This window comes from Galeopterus variegatus, unplaced genomic scaffold (genome assembly GCF_000696425.1).
Source record: "Galeopterus variegatus unplaced genomic scaffold, G_variegatus-3.0.2 Scaffold95, whole genome shotgun sequence".
NCBI classification, from domain to species: Eukaryota; Metazoa; Chordata; class Mammalia; order Dermoptera; family Cynocephalidae; genus Galeopterus; species Galeopterus variegatus.
In genome coordinates, this window is record NW_007726206.1 from 344,734 (window position 1) to 367,412 (window position 22,679).

The 22,679-nt window shown below is 56.8% G+C and overlaps 2 protein-coding genes across 3 annotated transcripts in view; one reads left to right on the plus strand and one right to left on the minus strand.

The window, feature by feature from the left end:
• The first annotated feature begins 6 nt into the window (after nt 1–6).
• On the plus strand, nt 7–17,930 carry KCNH3 (potassium voltage-gated channel, subfamily H (eag-related), member 3). Its single transcript, XM_008582833.1, has 15 exons — nt 7–113; nt 1,523–1,756; nt 2,280–2,414; nt 3,828–3,961; nt 4,418–4,661; nt 5,041–5,198; nt 5,289–5,496; nt 9,397–9,681; nt 10,079–10,278; nt 10,741–10,990; nt 14,321–14,538; nt 15,262–15,593; nt 16,022–16,128; nt 16,777–16,853; nt 16,953–17,930. The coding sequence occupies exons 1-15, from the start codon at nt 38–40 to the stop codon at nt 17,550–17,552; spliced, it is 3,258 nt and encodes a 1,085-aa protein (XP_008581055.1). The 5' UTR covers nt 7–37; the 3' UTR covers nt 17,553–17,930.
• Nucleotides 17,924–22,679, minus strand: part of MCRS1 (microspherule protein 1) — a 9,614-nt gene continuing 4,858 nt past the window's right edge. For both annotated transcript variants that reach the window (XM_008582824.1, XM_008582819.1), the window contains 8 exons: nt 22,115–22,253; nt 19,902–19,977; nt 19,573–19,601; nt 19,362–19,454; nt 19,091–19,173; nt 18,875–18,962; nt 18,461–18,588; nt 17,924–18,346 (listed from right to left, as the gene is read on the minus strand). In XM_008582824.1, the coding sequence (XP_008581046.1) occupies nt 18,260–18,346; nt 18,461–18,588; nt 18,875–18,962; nt 19,091–19,173; nt 19,362–19,454; nt 19,573–19,601; nt 19,902–19,977; nt 22,115–22,253 (723 nt within the window). In that variant the 3' untranslated portion in view covers nt 17,924–18,259. The remainder of the gene's footprint in view (nt 18,347–18,460; nt 18,589–18,874; nt 18,963–19,090; nt 19,174–19,361; nt 19,455–19,572; nt 19,602–19,901; nt 19,978–22,114; nt 22,254–22,679) is intronic.

Here is a 22,679-nt window from a genome sequence, read left to right on the forward strand (position 1 = left end):
CCCGGAGGGATGGGGCGGGCGGCCGCGGCCGCCTAAGATGCCGGCCATGCGGGGGCTCCTGGCGCCGCAGAACACCTTCCTGGACACCATCGCCACGCGCTTCGACGGCACGCGTGAGTCTGACCCTCGCCCCACTCGCTCTTGGACCAGCGGTCTCCCGCCAGGGCTCCAACCTGTCCTGCACCCCCATCTCTGCTTGGCGCCCGCCTGTCCTCATTCTCTCCACCTATCCCGCCCCTCTTGAAGCTGGGACCATCTTGTCCTTCCAGGCGCCGTTTCCCCGAAGGGTTCAGGGTCAACACTGCTCCTGGCAAGGCAGTCCCTTTAGAAGTCCCTGGATGTGGGGCCTGGGATGCTCTGCTCGCAGGGGCGCAAACCCGGACCTAGTCAACCTGACACATGCCATCCCTGCGTTTGGCGCTATTTCAACGACTACCCTCGGACTGGGGGGTGGGGTGGAGAGAGGTGCGGGAGCAGTGCTTAGGGACAGACAGGAGGGCTCAAAAACAGATTCAGAAAAGAGATTCGCAAACGGAGATGGAGTAGGCGGGACTCAGGAAAGCACTGTGTCCAAGCCTATATCACAGCCTAAACCCATCAGCCTTGGGGAGCCCGTCTAGCCCCAAAGAAGATGGTGTTGGGGACTCCCTCCGGGACTACGAAGTTTAGAGAAGGCGACCTGAGCTTCTGGATCCGGGCTTCCGGGTGGACTCTGTGCACAGGGAAAGTTGTGAAAGCCCCCTCCCTCCTCCTCTTCCCGCACACTCACCCCCCAGTGGGGCTTCCCAGCTCTCTGCCTAGCGTCCTCCATGGTCTCCAGTTCCTGAAAGGGGGCGGGAGCCCATCACTGAGCTGTCCCCCCTCCAGGCTCCTCCATCTGCTTTGCCAGTGCGCTTGGCTCCTGCAGCCTGCTGATTCAGCGCCCCCCACTCCCCAATGCATTCCTGGCTCCAGGCTCCGGTGTTCAGCCACCATTCTTACAGCCCCATTCTTGATCACATTCACTAATTCCTGAGCTAAATCAGGCAGCTAGGGCTCAAACACCCAAGGGCAGGATGGGTGGTGGCCTGGGTTGCCTCCCAGTCCAGGTGGGCCCCAATGGGAGGAGCCAGACAGCCAACCTGGGTAACCTGGCTGGTGGGTGAGCCTGGAAGAGGTAGAGGTGGAGCTGCAGGTGGTCTGGAGCATCCCCAAACCCATCTCTTACCCCAAACTGCTCAGGACACACTACAGAGGGCTGCCCACACAGAGCTGCATTCACCAACCTCAGCGTTCACACATGCTGGGTCGCAAATGCACTCACACATGCTGCTAGGAGCGGGTGCTTGCAGGGCACTGACACACAGGTGACACACACTGATTCCCATTCATAAACAGCTCCTGCCCTACCCCCACCCCTAACACACACAGGCTTGCTGGGGTTTGTGAAACCCCTGCTTTGGTTGTAAGCATTTGGAAACTGAGGGGTGGTTGCCTCCGGCCCCTTCACCCCATGCCTCCTCTGAGAGGTGCTCTCTTGCAGACAGTAACTTCGTGCTGGGCAACGCCCAGGTGGCGGGGCTCTTCCCCGTGGTCTACTGCTCTGATGGCTTCTGCGACCTCACGGGGTTCTCCCGGGCTGAGGTCATGCAGCGGGGCTGCGCCTGCTCCTTCCTCTATGGGCCAGACACCAGTGAGCTCGTGCGCCAACAGATCCGCAAGGCCCTGGATGAGCACAAAGAGTTCAAGGCTGAGCTGATCCTGTACCGGAAGAGCGGTGAGGGGCCACCTGGACAGCCTGTCTCACCTTCGCAGTCTCACCCAGACTGGCACCCACCCTGGCACCCACCCCATCCACTGTCCCTCCTCTTTTCCATTCCCATCTTCTCCAGCTCCCCCTTGCATCCCATCTTCCCATCCATCCATCCATCCTTCCAACCCCTCTTCCTCCAGCCCACCTCTAGTCTGCACCCCCTCCTTTCTACCACCCTCACCCTAGCCTCAGCCTCCACTCAATTCCAATCCTGGGTTTCCCTCATTCAGCAGAAAACAATCCCCATCTCAGCAGGACAGATCTATGAACACACATGTCTGACTGTCATGTCTACTCACCCATGCCTCCCCCCCAATGCCACTCCCTTCCATCAAGCCTGTCCTAAGTGGGACCAGCTGCCACTCCTTCCCCAGGAAGCCCTTGGATCCTGCTTGTGTCTTGGCCAGGATGTCGGTGGAGCCAGGGCCTCTGTCGCTTTAGGCAGGGCTGACAACAGGAGTTGGGCTGAGTCTGTCTTTGTGCCCAGGGCTCCCCTTCTGGTGTCTCCTGGATGTGATACCTATAAAGAATGAGAAAGGGGAGGTGGCCCTCTTCCTGGTCTCTCACAAGGACATCACTGACACCAAGAACCGAGGGGGCCCCGACAACTGGAAGGAGACAGGTGGGTGGCCGTGGGGCCGCTGATTTAGCTACTGTGGCTGGGGTGTTGAGTGCCTCAGGCTGGATGGGGCCATGGTATCCAGCCTGGGCCTGTGGGTCCCCCAGCCCTCTTGCACTCATTGATTCCCACTCTGGCTGGCTGAGAGGCCTGTGCTGCTCTCTGCTCTACATGCCCTGGTATGGAAATCTTTTTTCCAAATAGACCGGTTGAGATAAAGTTGGAGTTTTTAGGGGCCGGCCCGTGGCTCACTCGGGAGAGTGCGGTGCTGATAACACCAAGGCCATGGATTTGGATCCCTATATAGGGATGGCCGGTTTGCTCACTGGGTGAGCGTGGTCCTGACAACACCAAGTCAAGGGTTAAGATCCCCTTACGCAAATAGACCGGTTGAGATAAAGTTGGAGTTTTTAGGGGCCGGCCCGTGGCTCACTCGGGAGAGTGCGGTGCTGATAACACCAAGGCCATGGATTTGGATCCCTATATAGGGATGGCCGGTTTGCTCACTTGGGAGAGTGTAGTGCTGAAAACACCAAGTCAAGGGTTAAGGTCCCCTTACCGGTCATCTTTTAAAAAAATAAAGTAAAGTTGGAGTTTTTAAATCAACTTTGCTAAGAAACTGAAAACAAACTCCATAGTGCCTTCGAAGCACACCTTTCTGACCAGTTAGTGAGGATGAGAACAGACTCATGTGGTTCCTTTTTCCCCACGGCAAACCTGACTAGGGAGGCCTGGCCAAAGCCCTCTTTTTTTATTTTTATTTTTTGGCAGCTGGCCTGGTACAGGGATTTGAACCCATGACCTTGGTGTTATAAAACCACACTCTAACCAACTGAGCTATCCAGCCAGCCACAACACTCTAAGTACTTGGGGTCTTTCCCTTCTTGTATCCCCCAAGAGCTGGGGCAGGCCTTTGGGCAGGTCACAAAGCTGTCATCAGAAGCTGCACCAAGGCCTCTTTGCCACTTGGGGATCCTGGGTGTATGCTCCATTCCTGTTCCCCCATCCCCAGCCCTGGGTCTGCCTCTCCTGATGTCAGTCTTCATTATCACCCTCTGGTCCCTGCACCTCTGCTGATGGCCTCCTGCTGGCTCTGCACCCCCTTCCCTGTAGACCCCCTTCCCACTTCCTCTCCCAGGCCTTTCCCCATGGAGTTCCTCCCCTTTCTCGCCTGGTCCAAACCTCCTCCTCCTGGAAACAGGCCCTGGGAGTAGTGTCTGTAAGCACCCCTAGGACTGCTGGGGTTGGCAAGTGACCCCAGGAAATGAGGAATGCTTGAGTCCCCAACTCTAAACAGACTTAGTGGTCACTGAGCCAGAGCAGTCCATGGGTCAGCAATTGGTGTTTTATACCCAAGACCCTATGCTGGGGTGTGCGGGCCCCCCCCATCATCTTCATGGGTCCCTTCTTTTGCAGGTGGTGGCCGGCGCCGATATGGCCGGGCAGGAGCCAAAGGCTTCAATGCCAACCGGCGGCGGAGTCGGGCTGTGCTTTACCACCTGTCTGGGCACCTGCAGAAGCAGCCCAAGGGCAAGCACAAGCTCAATAAGGTGGATTGAGCAGTGGGGTGTGTGTGTTGGGGGTTGGGGGCAGGGAGGGGCAGATGGAAGAGATGGGAGAGGGGAACTGGGCCCACCACAGAGAGAATGTCCAGGGGACCACCCAGGCCCCACCAGCACTTTGGGGGTTGGGACTAAGAGAGGAAATGTCACATGCCTGATCCATCAAAGGTGTAGAGGAAAGTCTTGGCCTTGGAGTCAGATGGGCCTTGGTTCAATCCTGGCTCCTCCCCTAAAGCAACTGTGTGATCTCAGCTGAGACATTTGACCTCCCTGATCCTCAGGTTTCTGATCTATCTATAAAATGGAGACTCTAAAGCTTACATCAGAGGTTGCTCTGAGAATGCAGGGAGAGAAAGGAGTTTACTGCCCATCCTGGACATTATTCAAACTCAGCCTGTGCCAATATCCTTTCCTCTCTGCCTGGACCTGCCCTGGCTCACTCAGGGTGTGTTTGGGGAGAAGCCAAACTTGCCCGAGTACAAAGTAGCTGCCATCCGGAAGTCGCCCTTCATCCTGCTGCACTGTGGGGCGCTGAGGGCCACCTGGGACGGCTTCATCCTGCTTGCCACGCTCTACGTGGCTGTCACCGTGCCCTACAGTGTGTGTGTGAGCACAGCCCGGGAGCCCAGCACTGCCCGTGGCCCGCCCAGCGTCTGTGACCTAGCCGTGGAGGTCCTCTTCATCCTCGGTGCGTGCACTCTGCACCCCCACCCCACCCTGCCCCAGGCGCCCTCAGGCTTTGATGGGGACAGTCTGCATGGCTTCCAGTGCCCCACAACCGCTCCCCTCGCCCTCCCCTTTGTGACCTGTGAGCTTGGAAATCAGACCTACGTTCCAAACGTGTCCCTGCCACTAATGTGCTACACGACCCTGGGCCAGTCTCGGCCTCTGCAAGCCTCAGTTTCTCCCTCCATAAAATAGGCATAATGATATCTGCCTGCTAGAGTTACTGCGAGAACTAAGTCAGACAATGTACGTAAGCAGCGGGAACAGTGTCAAGCATTGAGCAGGTGCCAGTGAAGAATGGCTTCCCCACCCCATGCTGACTCCCACCCGATTCCCCACAGACATTGTGCTGAATTTCCGTACCACATTCGTATCCAAGTCGGGCCAGGTGGTGTTTGCCCCAAAGTCCATTTGCCTGCACTACGTCACCACCTGGTTCCTGCTGGATGTCATTGCTGCGCTGCCCTTTGATCTGCTAAACGCCTTCAAGGTCAACGTGGTCAGTATGGCTGGGCTGGGTCAGTGGGCTTTGGGGTGGGACAGGTGGGGCCAGCCTGGGTGACCTCCCTCCCTTCTTCCCCCATCTCAGTACTTCGGGGCCCACCTGCTGAAGACCGTGCGGCTGCTGCGCCTGCTGCGCCTGCTCCCGCGGCTGGACCGGTACTCGCAGTACAGCGCTGTGGTGCTGACCCTGCTCATGGCTGTGTTCGCCCTGCTCGCCCACTGGGTGGCTTGCATCTGGTTCTACATCGGCCAGCAGGAGATCGAGAGCAGCGAATCCGAGCTGCCCGAGATTGGTACTGGAGGCTCCTTGTGTGTGCGCGCGTGCATGGGGGTGCATACATGGCAGAGGAGTGTGAGTGCAAGTGTGTGTGCTGACACCAGGTATCACAGACGTGTGCAAGTCTGCATGTGTGCCTGTCAGAGAAGAGGTGTGCAGGTATGAGTGTGACAGCCGCCATGTGGCAGGCCTGCCCTCCAGCAGACAGGCATTGTGGAGAAAGCCTGGTGGGCTGCCTGGGGAATGCCAGTCACCCACTGTGGCCTCCTTGTGGCCAGATATTTGTCATGTCCCTAAGCCCCTGATCAGCTGGGAAGGCCAAGCAGGGAGCCGCTGCCCTTGAGGGTACCTCTGATGCCTGGTGCTTCCCTGCCGCCCTCTCAGAAGCTTGTCCCCAACACCTCAGCTTCTAAGACCCCGCCCCACTTTTGTCACCTCTGGCCTGCATCTCTTAGCCGTGGCTCCTCCACTCTCCCCCAGCCTCTTCTGTGTCCCCAGCATCTTCGCTCTCCTTCATTTCACCTCCACTTCCGCAGCTCCTCCCGCTGCTCACCGCCCACGCACATCTTAACTCCTGCCGAGAGGGCTTCCACCCCCACCTCGCTACCCAGAATGTTGCCTGAAGGTCGCAGTGACCTTCTGGGGCTAAACCCTTATCCTCCTGGAAGTCCCTGTAGCATCTGACCCTGCCACCACTCTGCTGCTTGATAAGGCCCTCAGCTGGGCCTCCTGTTTGTCCCCAGTGTCTCCCCATTCCAGGGTCTCCAAACAGACTGTCCTCTCATCTCTCCAACCCCCACCTGATTTTCCCTTGGCCATTCCACTGAGGCCACTGCATGGACATCTCAACTTCCACCCTTTCTTTGAATCCTAGCCATTCCATTCCAGCCATTTCTAGCTCTCTATGCTCCTCGGGTCCAAAATTGAACACATCTTCTTCCTACCAAGCCGTCCAAAGCTTCCCAATAACTGACACTGAGCGCAAGTTTCCAGCTACTCAGGCAGCCTCTCAGGATTGTCTGCTCCTTGGTGGGGTCACCAGGCATCCAAGTCAGCCTTGGAAACCTGCTCTGATCTGTTCTCTGGGGACATTGAGGCTCTTGTGAATCCTCTCTCCTTTGCCAAGCCCACGGGAGGTCAGCGTGTGCCCCAGAGTGCTCTAGTTGCTGAGCATGTGGAAACTGGGACACTCCGGGCAGCACCAGCTCCTTGGCACCTGCCCTTCCCAGCAGGAGTCTAGTAGAGGCTGCTCTGGGGTCAGCAGATACAGAAGCAGAGGGCTTTGAGAGGGACAATGGTGAAACAAAGCCCTGACCCTGTCTCCAGCACCACTCAAATGGCTGAGAAACCAAATCCCCCGGTTGACCTCTGCTTCCCTCAACAGGACCCAGACACCCTTGGTCTTGAGTCTACAAGGCTCCTCTGTTAGGAGCACCTCACAGAGGTTGCTGATCTGACATTATGAAGACCTCTGGCTCCTGGGGGGGCTCTGGGCCCCACCACAATGGGCATGGGGGTGTGGGGGGCACTAACTCCCTTGCAGATATGCATGTTGATTGCTTTCACCCTTGACCCCTGAGTTCCAGATGGTTTCCTTCTATTTGGAGCTGGTACTAGTCCCTATGTGGGGGGTTTCCAAGTCCTTCACATCATCGTCTCCCCTTTCTTTCACCAGGGAAACTACCCTCTAACTGGGTTGGTGCCAAACCCAGACCTCCCAAAGTCCAGTCCTGAGAAGAGATATCCTTGTAGGGGGAGGTGAGGCTGGGATGGGAGGGCGGGCTGCTGGCCCAGCCCTGTCTGGCAGGAGGCTCCTTATCTGTGGCTGCCTTGCCTTGGTTCCCTGTTCCACTGCCCATGGTGTGGACAGAGCTCCTTCCCTAGATTCCCATTAGGCTAGTGGGGATGGGCTGGGTTTTCAAAAGATTGGCTAAATATTGAGGGAGATAACCCAGGGCATTGCTCAGTGTGAAAGCCACCAGCCCCCAGAACAGCCTCTGCTGTCCTGGCCCTCCCCACATGGAGGCACCAGGGGCTGCTTGATGCCCCATGGCCAAGGTTGAGACAGGAAGAGCCCCCCGCCACCCCCAGCCCCACCCTTCTTCCTCCTGGGCATCTGGCTTCACCCCAGAGGCCCAAGAAAACGATGGCGATGGCCGATGGCCGTGAAGAGTTTTGACTCCTCCACTGCATTCTCATAGCACACAATGGAGGGTGGAGCCTCACTTTGGCACAGGCCTTAATACATCCCCCCAAATTCCATAGCCTGGAATTCGATGCCCTCAGTGTTAACCCCACATCCTACCCCAACTAAGCTACTTGCCTGTACTTGTCTTAAATCTTCATCTCCAGTTTTGGGTCATGCCTTTCCCTCCATCAGGAATGAATCCCCTCTCAGTTTCTTTGTATCAAACCCCTGCCTATCCTTTGAGATCAAGCATGAGTGTCCCCTCTTCCAGGAAGCCTTCCAGCTTTAGCCCATAGCACCTTGCTTAGAGCCCCTTTGTGTGGCACCTCTCAGAGGCAGCTCCTACTCTGCATTATCTGGTCTTCTAAGCTGGTGCGTGTGGGAAGCTCCGAAGGGGGTTGGGGGCAGCTCCTGGCACACAGTGTGTGAGGCTGCTGAACGAACGGGTGGGGGACGAGGGGCAGGCATGGGGACCAAAGGGACCTGCATGCATGAGGTGATAGGGATACAGTGGAATAGGGGTCTGTGTATTGAGGTGGGAAGAGCAGAGGGCATGTGCAGAGGTGGGGTCCCAATGCAGCCTGTGACCCTGAGCCACCCCCTGCACTATCCTCTGCCTCTCCATCCTAGATCAGCCCATCTGCCCTGTTTCCCTCACTTTCCATGTTCCCAGCTCTGCCAGGACCTTTGTGGACCCTAGGAACTCCCACCCACCACCCTACAACTCCCACCACCCTACAGCTAGGCTCAGAGTGACTTCTGGCAGCCATGGGCTTGTGAGAAACCCCAGTACACAGCTCAACTTCCTGCCAACGCCAGGCTGAGAACGTGGGGCCAAGGGGAACACAGGGCAAAGTCAGCCTCAGCCCGGTGGCCCAGTCTGGCCTGTGCGTGTTTGCGTGTGCATGTGCATGTACATTCGTATGCCTGTGTGAGTGTACAGGTGCCTGCCTGTGGCCTCTGAGTGCCTTCACCTGTGTGCTAGTGTCCATGCAAGTTATGTCCCCACCCCTGCCTATGTGTCAGTGTGCAGGTGCCTGTATTCCTTTGTCTCCCAAGTGTGCCCAGGCCTTTTCAGTGTGAGTGGCTGTGGCCATGGCTGGGTGCCTGTAAGGTGCTCACATGTGTGTCCTTGACTTCTCAACCGTGGGGGGCACGTGTGTAGCCTCGACAGTGTGTCTGGACAAGTCCATGCAGGTGTGCTTGAGAACGTGCACATGGGTTGGGTGGTTTGTGTGGTTGTGGGGAAGGACAGGGCTGAACGGGGCAGGGAGGGGCCTTTCTGGAGCAGACAGGCTCAGAGAAAGACAGGAAGAGGAGTCTGGGGACAGGGCAGAGGAGGTGGTCTCAGCCGTCCAGCCTTAGGAATGAGGCTGTGTGTACAGTGAGTTCCCCCCTCCCCGACCCAGTCTGTTTGCTCCTCCAGCTGGGCCTGTTACCTGGGAATAGTGCCAGCCACGGGGAGGAGGATGTGATACTCCTTGTGCCATCCTTGGCATCAAAAGGAGCCGGCTGGGGAGATGACAACCTCTTCCTCATGTGCTTGTCTCGCTGGGGGTGCAGAGGGGTGTGCTGGGCTGGCAGAGAAGGGGGATAGTGGCGGGAAGCTGTGGGGGTGGATCTGCCTCTGCATGTCCCCCACCCTTGGGGATGCCAGCGGGCACACCTGTCCCCCAGTGCAACAGGGTCCTCCCATCTGCTCAGGCCCTCCCCCTGCCCCCTCTCCAGGCTGGCTGCAGGAGCTGGCCCGCCGGCTGGAGACCCCTTACTACCTGGTGGGCCGGAGCCCAGCAGGGGGGAACAGCTCTGGTCCGAGTGACAACTGCAGCAGCAGCAGCAGCAGCGAGGCCAACGGGACGGGGTTGGAGCTCCTGGGCGGCCCGTCACTGCGCAGCGCCTACATCACCTCCCTCTACTTTGCGCTCAGCAGCCTCACCAGTGTGGGTTTTGGCAACGTGTCCGCCAACACGGACACTGAGAAGATCTTCTCCATCTGCACCATGCTCATTGGCGGTGAGAGCGGGCTCGACGGCCTCGACGGCCTCCGCCTCCCTTGGCCCACCTCTGTCTCCTCCCACCCCAGGCCCACCTCTGCCTCCCCTGGACTTACTCCCAGACTTCTGGCCCCCAGGCAGCCCCTCCCTTCCCACCTCCTCCAGGGCCCTGAGACCAGAGATTCTCCTGCTTTAGGTTGTCCACGGAACACGAGGCCAGGGCTGGAAGAGACCCAGCGGCCCATGTGCCTTGCCTGAGAGAGTGCGTCGGGGTGGGGGAGAAGGGAGGACCGACGTGTCCAGCATGGTGTCAGGCCAGGCCAGGCCAGTCCTGTAGATGACCACCTCTTGGGCGGGCCCGTGGCTCATTCGGGAGAGTGCGGTGCTGATTGACCGCCTCTTGTCACCCTCCCCAGCCTTGATGCACGCGGTGGTGTTTGGGAACGTGACGGCCATCATCCAGCGAATGTATGCGCGCCGCTTTCTGTACCACAGCCGCACTCGCGACCTGCGTGACTACATCCGCATCCATCGCATCCCCAAGCCCCTCAAGCAGCGCATGCTCGAATATTTCCAGGCCACCTGGGCTGTGAACAACGGCATCGACACCACCGAGGTATGGCAGGCCTCCAGGGCTGACCCTCCTGGCCTTTGCTCCCACAAGGGTTTTGCACTTGACCTAACATGATCAGGGGGTGGGTGAGGAATGCTGAATTTTGGCCTCTTTGCTCCCATTCTCTCTGGGGGGACAGCAGGATGGGTCAGAAGGCATCCAAGAAGGCTTGGAGGCCCCTTTCAACCCCAATCAGGTCTGGGGGCCCTGTGCTCACTGACGTCTGAGCCTGAGGCCTGGAGGAGGAAAGCTGGGCTGCTCCTGGGAGCTAAAGTGACTGAGGGGGAGGCAGAGAGAGCCCTCCTGGCTGATGGCAGCCTGTGTGGAGCTCGGTATTGTGCAGGATGCCTCAAGGGCCCTCTCATGCCTCGCCTTGCTCCTGGGGTCTGCCAGGGTGGCAAGGGGCTGGCTAGAGGCTGCCTCCTCTTCTGCTGCCCACAACCCTCCCTACCCACTCGCCTGCAGCTGCTGCAGAGCCTCCCAGACGAGCTGCGCGCAGACATTGCCATGCACCTGCACAAGGAGGTCCTGCAGCTGCCACTGTTCGAGGCTGCGAGCCGTGGCTGCCTGCGGGCGCTGTCCCTGGCCCTGCGGCCCGCCTTCTGCACGCCTGGCGAGTACCTCATCCATCAGGGCGACGCGCTCCAGGCCCTCTACTTTGTCTGCTCCGGCTCCATGGAGGTGCTCAAGGGTGGCACCGTGCTCGCCATCCTAGGTCTGTGAGGGTGGGAGAGGGCACGGGGTCTTGTGTGTGTGGGGGGGTGGAATCTGCAGAAAACCCAGAGGGGAGATGCACGCAAGGCCACCGGGGGATAAATAGCTAGGATGGATTCAGGAGTAGCCCTGAAGTGCTTGGAAAAGCTCAAAGAAGACCCAGTGACCACAGGTGGCAACACAAGGAGGGTGACATGATCACGGGGGTTCCTGGGGCAGAGCAAGTGGAGGGCCAGTCTGTGAGGGGACAGGGGGCAGCACTTCCTGCCAGGAGGAAACACAAATGCTGGGGATGGAAGTGCTGGGGAGAGTGCTGAGGCAGGGCTGGGAGAGGAGGAAGGAGTTCTGTCTTTGTCGGGAGGTGAGATGCTACTTTCCTGGGCAGATTGCAGAGGCCTGGAGGCGAGATGGTGACAGCAGAGCTCAGCCTCCAAGTGGCTGGGATCTACACTGTAGTTACACACTTCTCTTCTTGGCAAAAGAAAGTGGCAAAAATGAGGAATCAATTCCCTAGGACTGCAGCTGGGGAATGGACATGATAATTGTGCTGAGCATAGGAAGGGGTCTCACAGTGGGACAAGCCCTGTCCCAGCCCCTCACACGCTTTGTCCTGCTCCAACCTCACAAAACCCAGTGGGATAGGAGCTATCATTACTCCCATGTGGCACAGAAGGAGAGCAAGGTCAGAGAGGTTGATGAACAGCTAGGGATTGGCCAACTGGGGCTGGAACCCAGTCTGCCCGACTCTAAATCTCACACTTCTTACCTGGCGCTCCTGGGTGCTCTGGGGGAATCATGACCAGCAGAAGGGGAACGATCTCTGGAGGTTTGGACATGCACCTTAGGCTTTAGGAAAGCACATTTGATCACTCTAGGAAACACAGGGCTGCATCCATGAAAAACTGCCAAAGGGGAGCACAGCTCTGTGGCTGTGGGAGGCTCTCAGTGGTGACCCCAGAGGGCGAGGAGCACTGGGACCTGCTTGGGTAATCAAGGGACTCATACACAAGATAAGGGAGGTGGTGACCCGACCACAGCTGGCCACAGCTGAATCCTCAGACAGCCAAGGCACTTGCAGACTTGCTGCGGGGACAACTGAAGAAGCCTGGATGGGCTGAGGTTTGTCAATAACCTGGCAATCCCCAGTGAAGATTAGAAGCAAGAATAAGAACCAGGAAAGTGGGATGGAGTTGCCAGATGTCCATCCTTGCTCCCTGGAGCAGGAGGATCTTCCAACAGGAAATAGAAGGAAAAAAATATCATCAGGGGTCTCGCAGCCTGAGAGAGGTGACAGACTGCTGACGCCCTTCCTTTTGTGTCTCATGAGTATGACTTCTGGGCCTGGATGCAGTTTATGCCAGAACTAAGAAAGCAGAGTTATGCCACTCAAGTGTGGCTGGCAATCCTTGAGAAATTATGGACAACTGGAGAGAGATCCAGAAGGGCAGAAAGACAGATTGTGACAATTGCAGACTAGTCAATCCAAAGCCAGATTGCCAAGTGGATTATTAAACAGGAGGTTTTCAGCTTGGAGTCAAAGGAGCAGTGAGGTGGGGAGCCAGCACAGGTCCTCTCAGAGCATCTCTTAGCTGATGCCAGGTCTCAGAATAGCCACGTTTGGGGTTATTCGGAGGAGCCGCAAGAATGGCCGCTGCCTGTGCTCCAGCCTTTGCCTCCACTATGTCCTCAGCACCAGGACTTTAGCCACCATTGATCCATCCTGTCCCTGCATATATATTCTGCATGAACTATTTCCCTGTTGACTAGATATCCCGATGAACGCCTAGTTCCCTCAGTCATGACCTGGTTTCTGCTTTGCCTGCACCCCGGCCTCCCCGCCTGCTGCCCTAGCTGAACATCCAGGTGTGGCCTTCCTGCTCTGGTGGCTGAGGCTGGCTACACCTTCACCAGTGTTGGTTCCAGCCCCGCCTCCACTTCTGCACTGACTACAGCTGCGCGTGTGCAGAGCTGACGTGGGGAAGAAAGGAGGTTTGAGGAGCTGGGCCTGGCGGGTCTGGCTGAGACTGCAGCCTGGAGGGCAGCCTCTGGTCCCTGAGATGCTGTCCTTAGTCCTGTCCTGCTTCTCATTTCTATCACGCCTCTTGGATGAAGACAAGAAACACGCGCTTATCCTATTTCAGATGACACAAAGAGAGAGCTCATTGCTCAGATGATCACACTGAGATCCAAACAGCTCTCAGAAGGAACCAGAAGGATGGCCTGAAACCAAGAAAATAAAATTCTACACTTGGAGCAAAAGTCCACGAACATTTAGAGGAGACTTCCAAGCTTGGTGTGCACTGCTGGCAGTTTGAGGTGGCCCTGGGGAGTGGTAGTGCCCATCTTCGTCCTGAAGGACAGGCAGCACTCTCGCAGTGTGAACCGTCTGGCAGCGGGTTGGGCTGCCTTGTGAGGGTTGTGAGTGCTCTGCCCAAACCCAGATTGCATGCCTGTCCCTGGAAGGAAAAGGAAGGAAATGAAGCTATTGGTCATCTCTGTGTCAGGCACTTTATCTACATTAACTCGTTTAATCTTCACTGTGTCCTTGGACGGACATACCCTGTTTCATTCACTCAAAGATACACATTCCTCCCCTGCACGCCCCTCCACCCCCAATTTAACATGTCTGAGATTGGGCTGCAGACTCTAATTGATGCCATTTTACAATTGCTGTCAGCCAGGTGGCAGTCTCAACCTGGCGGTGGGAAAACCCTCTATTGACACCTTCTGGTGAGATCAAGAAAACTCCCTAGATGCAGTGAAATGCAGCATCTCTTGTATGGAAGAGACAGCCAGGGCTTAGGGAGGTGAAGTAACACCTGACATTTTCACTGTGTCACATGGGGCACTAAACTGAGGGTTCTGAACACTGGTCTCCAGACAAGCTGCACCTGAATCATCTGTGGGGATTAAAAAAAAAAAAATCAGATGGTGGAGTCTCTCACAGATTTGATGTTGCTGTAGATAGGGATGGGGTCTGAGAGTGATCACTTTAGCTTCCCAGGGGATTGTAATCCACAGCTAGTCTGGGAACTACTAGAATTGATGACTGTCCATTCTCTTTCAGAGCTGAGATTCTGATGTTTCGCCACAGTTCTTTTGATTCTGAATGTGTTTGGGAGCCTGTGTGGGGAGCCAGTGAGGCAGGCAGCAGGGGTCAGGCCATGGCCTGGGCCTCGCTGCTCCCCTCTGTCCTTGCTCGGAGGCTTCACAGTGGGGTCTCGCTGAAAAGGCTCAGCTCAGCCCAGGAGGGAGGCTCAGCAGCCCCGGCCACCTCCCCTCTCCTGGTGGCTGAGGTCAGGGCTTCCTGACCTCTGCCTCCTCTCCCCAGGGAAGGGCGATCTGATCGGCTGTGAGCTGCCCCGGCGGGAACAGGTGGTGAAAGCCAATGCTGACGTGAAGGGGCTCACGTACTGCGTCCTGCAGTGTCTGCAGCTGGCCGGGCTGCATGAGAGCCTTGCGCTGTACCCCGAGTTTGCCCCGCGCTTCAGCCGCGGCCTCCGAGGGGAGCTCAGCTACAACCTAGGTGCTGGGGGAGGCCCTGCGGAGGTAAGGAGGGCTGGGGGCGCCAGGGAACCGGGTGCAGTGGCAAAGGCTGGGGTTAATGGAGGGCTGTGAGAGGAATGAAAGCCCCACACATGAGGTGGCGTCCACACTCCCTGCCCTTTCCCACACATTGTCTTAGAGCAGGGCCCCACCATGCTCAGCCACCCTCCCGGCCGTTTGGCCCCTCTGAGGCAGCCTGGCCTGTCCAGAGCAAAGCTCTAAGTGCAGGAAGCCAAGTCCACTGGTGACACACAAGCAGCCTCGTGGGCTGCAGAGGCAGGGCTGGCTCTCCTGGGGCAGGGTTCAGGCAGGGCAGGGCAGAGGCTGCTTCTGAAGGGAGCCTTGTGGCTTCCCCTGCCTCGTCCTGGTGAGACAGGACTGTTCTGAGGGGCTTTTGAATTTTCCTGGATTACATCACTAAGTCCAAACCACGTTTTAGTATTGCCTTCTCTTGGATAGTTCAGTTAGCCTGAGGGACCAATTAGAGGCGTGGTGTGTTCCCATTCAGCTAGAATTTTGAGGGGTGGCAAACGCCTTCAGGGCTTGGCGGCTACATGGTGGCTGCAGAAAAGCAGGTCACCACTCCTGACTGGGCCTTTTCTTCTGTGGGTATTGTGTTTAACAAGGATGGCTCATCCTTTCTAGGGGAGATGAAGCCTTGTTAGGGGAAGTGAGTGGGACATAATGGGGGCCTTCCACGCCGATTCCCTGACCCCCACTTCCCAGGTGGACACCAGCTCCCTGAGCGGTGACAACACCCTCATGTCCACTTTGGAGGAGAAGGAGACAGACGGGGAGCAGGGTCCTGCAGCCTCACCAGCCCCAGTGGATGAGCCCTCCAGCCCCCTCCTATCCCCCAGCTGCACCTCCTCATCCTCGGCTGCCAAGCTGCTATCCCCACGTCGAACCACATCCCGGCCGCGTCTTGGTGGCAGAGGGCGGCCAGGAAGGGCAGGGACTTCAAAGTCTGAGGCTGGCCCCTCTGCTCACCCACGGACCCTAGAGGGGCTGCGGCTGCCCCCCATGCCATGGAATGTGCCCCCAGATCTGAGTCCCAGGTGAGCAGGCCCTCGGACCCCATGACAGAGATGGTGGTGATGAGGCTGAGGCCCCAGCCAGGTACACCCCCTTCCGGGTGCCCATCCTTCCCTCTTAACTCCTCCAGCCTATGTGTTCCAAGCCTGCCTCCTCCAGGAAGCCTGCCTTGACTCCTCCATCCTCCTGCTGTCCCACCCCACTGTTAGTGCATGGCATCTCCTGCTCTGAACTCTTGCTGTTCCAAGTTGCTCAAACTTGGCTCCCCAGCTAAACTGCAGGCTCCCAGGAGAAGGGACCATGTATTAGCTTTCTCTCGGGACCCCAAGGGCCCCTGTCCAGCTCCAGGCTCCTGCAGCCTCTGTGTGTGGACACTGGGGCACCATGTCCTGTGTAACACTATAGTGGCTGCCTATCGATTAATTTGTTGCTCTGGTGCCTGGGTCCACAGGGTGGTAGATGGCATTGAAGATGGCTGTGTTTCAGACCAGCCCAAGTTCTCTTTCCGTGTGGGGCATTCTGGTCCAGAATGTAGCAGCAGCCCCTCCCCTGGGCCAGGTAGGTACCGGGGCCCGGGGATGGGGTAGGTTGGTGGGACAGCTCCTTTGCCCTATGAACCATCAGCACTAGAGAAAGCAGCAGGGCACAGACCGTGACTGGAAGCCTTTTGCCTTCTGCACCATTTTGGGCGAGGGAGGTTGGTGGTAAGGACCAGCACCGTGGCAGTAGATGTACCTCGGAATTGGGTCTGGTTCTCTGCTCTGTTGGCCTTCTAGCAGTGTGAACTTGGCTCCTCTGGACCCAACTTCCTGTCTATTTAATGGGTTATAATGTAACTAAAGCCGTTAGCACAGTGTCTGGCTCACTGAGGAGATAGAGGGCTGGGGATCCAGGGGTGGAATTGGCTCCAGGCTAGGCCAGGCTAATGAACTGCCTGGAATGTCCCTTTCCCTGGAGGACAGAACAGGGGACAGGCACAAAGAACAACTTCCTGAAGGGGAAGAGAATGCTAGGCAGTATGATTAAGGGCTACTGGGAGGTGTTTTCCCTGCCCCTGACAGGGCAAAATTCAGCATGTTGGGCAAGGCCAGAAGCAATGGTTCTTGGAGTCAGGTCCTGCCAGGTCAATGTGTCTGTTCCAACTGGGGCAGGGGCCTGGATGCCACATTCTGTCTCCATTTACCAACCCCATCCTCCTATCCACAGACAGTGGCCTGCTCACTGTCCCCCTTGGGCCCAGCGAGGCGAGGAATACAGACACTCTGGACAAGCTTCGGCAGGCGGTGGGTGAGGGGCAAGGTGGAGGCAGGGAGGGCCAGGGCAGGCAGTGCTGTGTGAAGTGCCCCACTCCCCTCTGACCTTGCCTCCTCCCACCCCCAAAGGTGATGGAGCTGTCTGACCAAGTGCTACAGATGCGGGAGGGACTGCAATCACTTCGCCAGGCTGTGCAGCTCATCCTAGCACCCCAAGGGGAGGGCCCGTGCCCTCAGGCATCAGCAGAGGGGCCCTGCCCAGCCAGCACCTCTGGACTCCTGCAGCCTCTGTGTGTGGACACAGGGGCATCCTCCTGCTGCCTGCAGCCCTCAGCTGGCTCTGTCTTGAGTGGGACTTGGCCCCACCCTCACCCAGGTCCCCCTCCCCTCATGGCACCCTGGCCCTGGGGCCCCCCAGCATCTCAGAGCTCCCCCTGGCCTCGAGCCACAGCTTTCTGGACCTCCACCTCAGACTCAGAGCCGGCCGGCTCAGGAGAACTCTGCTCTGAGCCCAGCACCCCTGCCTCACCTCCTCCTCCTGAGGAAGGGGCTAGGACTGGGCCTCCAGAGCCTGTGAGCCAGGTTGAGGCAACCAGCACTGGAGAGCCCCCACCAGGGTCAGGGGGCCTGGCGTTGCCCTGGGACCCCCATGGCCTAGAGATGGTGCTTATTGGCTGCCAGGGCTCTGGCACAGTCCAGTGGAGCCAGGAAGAAGGCACAGGGGTCTGACTGCCAGCCCCAGAGCTCAGTGTTGCCAGACGCGCTGCCATCTGCTGCTCTGCCCAACCTCAGGGTGAAGGAAGGGCAGCACACCCCCGGGACTCTGTGCTGCCCACATGTGGGCTCAGGGCAGGCAGTGTGGGAGCGAAGCAGGTCCTGGCCTCAGACCCTCATGGAGGGTGGAGCCTCAGGGGAAGACCCCAGGGCTAGGAATCCACTCCTGGGGCCCCTCCTCAGCCTGCTGCTCTGACCTCTTCATCTCCCTTTGCAGGCTGGTGGGCAGAGGCCTGAGGACAAGGAGGGGTTCTGCCATCCCCTGCATGTGCACCCACCTCTACCTTTCCCATTTTTTATATTAAAAAAATAATAAAAGAAACTACTTTGGAACTTGGTGCTTCTTATTTACAAAAGAAAAACAATAAAGGAAAAGTCTGAAGCTAATCAGCTGGAGACACAGGAGTGAAGGTGGCAATCTGGGGGGAAGAGCTGGAGGGGCCACAGGGGGAGAGGGCTCTGGCTCTAGGAAGCCTCTACTGGCTTCCCAATGGCCAGTCCCACCCTCCCTCAAAGGCTCAAATCAATGGGCCAGCAGCTGGGCCTCCCACTGCCCTCTCTAGGCAGAAGGTTTTTCCAGGAGCCTGAGTTTCCAGCTCCAGGGGCTGGAATGGCAGGGGAAACTGAGGCCAGAGAGAGCCCAGGGGTCCTGCTACCACTAGTCACTGCGGTGTGATCTTGGCAGCCTCGGCCCGGATGAGGGCAATGAGATCCTGGTTGATGAGGAAGACAAATCGCAGGCTGGCGATCTGGGTGGGAGAGAAAGGCGGCTCAGGACTGAGCTGGGACCAGGAGCCAGGCCCACATACATGCTCACCACACCCCAGGTCTCATCATGGCCTCCCACCTCCCTCCCAGCTCACCTCCACCACAGAATTGTTGCTGAGGCGCCATTTGGAGCCACATAGCACAGGCCGTCCATCAATGTAGATGGGCCGCCGGCCCTCATTGGCAATGAAGAAATCGCCGTTGTTCTTCAGCTTGATGACCCCTGCAGTAGTAGAGAGGGAAAAGGGGAAGACGGGATGGGGGAAGGCCAGGAGAGAGCCAGGAGCCTCCATGTCCCATCTCTGCGTCCTGGGGACAGGAGCTAGAAGGCACCTAGGACTCCCAAGTTAGAGATCTTGAAATGCTGCTCCGTCAGCTCCTGCCTCAGCTGGTCCATGAGGGTTCCCACAGAAAGAAGCCCCAGAGCCAGAAACGGCAGCGAGGCGCTGAGAGACACATCCTCACACTGCTTCCTGCTGTAGCGGGGTGGGGTGTGGGGGGGCGGTTACCTTGCTTCCGGGAGATCTTCCAGGCTGGACCCTCCAGAGACAGGTCCACGTCAATCTGATTATCCTTGGTTGCTCTGCCCAGGGTGATCTGGGGGAATGGGGCAGGTGAGGGCTCGGACCTGAGGAATGGGGAGGGGGGGTCCACGCAGGCCAGGGAGAGATGAGAAATCAAGGACTACACAGGGAAAGGGAGGGGAGGGGGAGGGCCTGCCTCACCTCGCGTGAGCGCATCAGGTACCGCACCATGCGGCCCCGCAGCACTGCCAGTGTCTGGTTGTCAAAGTCAGGGGAGCTCATGCCTGGGGGGAAGAACAGTGTTAGGAAGAGCCCACCCTGAGGGCCAGAGTGGAAGGCAGGGAACCAGGACAAGGCCTTTGAGAGAAAGAAGTCAGGCCTGGGAAAGGAGGATACCCAGCTAGGCAACAACGGGCTCAGGGTGCAGCAAAGGACATTGCAGAGTGCGCCTCTGGTCCCCCTGCCTCCTCACCTGTGATGCTGTCTACTAGCACCTGCCACTTATGCAGTTCCTGTTCCAGCTGCCGAATCTCTCGCTTCTGGCGCCGGTCAGCCACTGTCAGCTCTGGGGTAAGGTGGGATGGTAAGGAGGGACACTCCAAGGCCACCGGCACCTTTTACTCGTCCTCTCCGTTCCAGTAGGGGCTTCCATTTCCTCACTGCCCTGACTGGGGCACACTTACCATGTTCCAGAACCTCATCCCGCATGTCCCTGAGGGCGAGAAGGATGAATTAGGCTCCACTTGCAGCTCGCCAGCTATTGGCTCATTAGGATATTCCTGAGCCCCTTCAGCCAGTGGCCTAGAAGGCTATTTTTCTAGCCATGGCCTTCCCTGGGACAGGGGTGGGGACAAGGGTAAGGCAGTTGAGCCTAAGAGGGCCCCAAAGGGAGGCGAGGGGGCTCAGCGGGGAGGGCCAAGCACCAACAGCTACAACTGGAGCCCAGGGTTGAGTCTGGGCTGGGCTGGAGACTCTGCTCTCTCTGCCCCTGCCTGTGGCCCCAGCCACTCACTTAAGCTTGCTGTCATCAATCAGGTCCTCTGCATCGGAGAAGTTCAGCACTTGGTCCCCCTTGGGCAGCGGCTGCACTGAACAAACAAGAGGAGGGGTGAGCACCAGGGCCTTCCTCAAGCCCAGGCTGCTGAGCAGAAAAGTGAGCCTGGGAGAGAGGCCAGGACAGGTGAGGGAGCACATGCCAGACTAGGCTGTGCTCTAACTTGGCACAAAGCATTCTTGGACTCAGGGGAAAAGTGGTTCTCGAAAGGGAAGGAAACTAAAACCGACCTTTTGCATGGGCTTTCAACATGCAAAAGACTCAATTATGTAGCCTTGAACTAACAGGGAAGGCGCTACTGTCAGCTCCATTCCACAGATGAGGAAACAGGTACAAGAGGGTGGGTTAAATTTTTTGGCCCTAGTTTGAGACAGAGCCAGGATTCAAGTCCTGCTCTCTTGATTCCAAATCCAAACTTCTTCCCCCATGCCCAGTGCTCTCCAGCACTTCCTGCCACACTCCATGAGGGGCTCAGAGGCACGTGCCCGTCAAGGCCCACTTAGAAAGTATGTGCTAGTGAGGAGCTGCCCCACCTGAAGCCAGTGTTTTTCAATCTGTGGGTCATGACCTGCTAATGGGTCATGAAATTAGTTTCATTTTTTCAGAAAATGAAATAGGATATCAGAATCCAAAGATATTGTTTCATGAAAGTTTTTCAGTTTTCTGTTCAAAATGTAAAAAAGGGATCAGAGCCCCAAAACTTTGAGAACTTCTGCCATTAGGCCATTGTCTGCTGGTGGCCACGCAACGCTGGCTGAGGAAGGGAGGGGCTGCGTGGGAGCCATGAGTGCTCCTTTCCTCTGCTCCCTTTGGTCAGACTGTGAGGAGACCAGGGGTTGGTGTGTCACCCCCACCAAGCTCCTCCTCTGCCAGAACTGCCTGAAATTCCCCCAATCTATTGTTCAACTGACTCAACAGCTAGGCACTCCTAGCTCTAAAGAGCAAAGGAGAAATAAACTCCCCACATATAAAGACTCTTGAAGGAAAAAAACAAAACCTTTAAGATAAGGTTTTCAGTTAACAAATAAGTTTACACAAAATAACTTTCAAAACAGTGACAAAAAAGCTGGCTTTAGCAGTAAAAATATACTTTATCCACTGGCTAGTCTCTCTGTGGGAACTGTGATATCTGAGTCTGAAGAAGCAGCAGAATTTTGGAAGGTGCAGGAATAAAGAGGGCTGCCCTGGACCACTAAAATCAGAGGTCTTTAGGAAGGAAAGACAGGGCCTCCCTCTGATAAGCAGATTTTCTAAAATCTATTCCTAACCAAATGGTGCAGGAAGGTAAAGGGCACAGCCAAAGCTTCATTTTCAGAACAGTATGAAAAACTATGCAAAAAGCAATGGGCAGTAACATCCAGGAAGCTAGATGGTGCTTGTACTGTGGAAATGGTAACCCGAATCACCAATTTCCCTGAAGGGTTCCTGCAGTCTGTTTGTTTGTTTACCAGGGGCTTTGAATTTATTTTTATTTTTATTAATTTTTTCTTGAAGCATAATTTACTATACATATTTTGGGGGTACAGTGTTGACTACCATCACTACCATCACCTTGTGATGATCAAGTTCCTCCAGTTTAATCAGACTGCTTCCCAATACTTCTCACTAGGAGAGTGAGATTTTGTTGGTGAGGGGAGAGGAAGCAGAGAGCACTCTGGCCCTTGGGAAAGGAGAAAGGCAGATGGACTGGGTGTGAAGTCCCACTGGAAATCTGTGAACGGCCTGAGGGCAGCTGAGAGCACCGACTGCCTGGTGGGAGGCAGAAGAGCTTAGAAAAAGCGTTATTATCTCTAGGGTGGCAAACAAAGGGAAGGGTGAGCAGTGAGGGGACTTCCACATTTTTCTCATGTTTGAATATTATCTATGAAGAATATATTAATGTATTGTTTATGTAATGGTAAAATATGTCAGGAAAAAACAAAAAAGAAATGGCAGATAACTCTATTTGGACTTTTTGTCCAGGATTCCAGGCAATTTTGGCTACCCTTACCACAATGCCAAAGACCTCTTCAGCTACTTTCTCTCTGGAAGGAAGGAAATAGTTTTTGTTGCAAAGAGACACTGGGGGCTACTGAGGGATCTGTCACAGGGCATTTGAGGGCAGCTGTGCCTAGAGCATTTCACACCCCCACACCCATGCACACTAGTACTGCCAGCTACTGGGGCACTACCTGTCTGGTCCTCCAGCAGGTAATACTGCTTCATGAGTTGCCAGTGGGCCTGCAGAGCCTTGGCAGTACGGGCCAGGTAGAAGGCATCAGGGTGTCTATGCAGCAGGTCCTGGAAGGTCTCCAAGGTGGGCTGGCTGGTCTGGGGGGTGAGAAACATGCTCTAGGAGTCTGAGTTTTCTCACTTCTGCCTCTGCCTTATCACGCCTGCCCCAGTCCCCCTCATGAGCTGGAAGAAGCAGCAGAGTCGCCTGGGGGAGCCAAGCTTGGCTTCTCCTGAGGCCAGTTATAAAGGCCCCTGCTGGGCCGGCCCGGTGGCGCACTGGATAGTGCGCCGCTTGGGAAGCGCGGCGGCGCTCCTGTCCGAGGGTTCGGATCCCACATACAGACCGGCTCCCGCTCACTGGCTGAGCGAGGCGTGGGAGCAACACCGAGGCTTGCGATCCCATTGCCGGTCCCCGGTCCGGTACGGGGGCAACACTGAGGGTTGCGATCCGTTGCCGGACACGGAAAAAAGACAAAAGACAAAAAAAAAAAAAAAAAAAAAAAAAAAAAAAAGCCCCCCGCG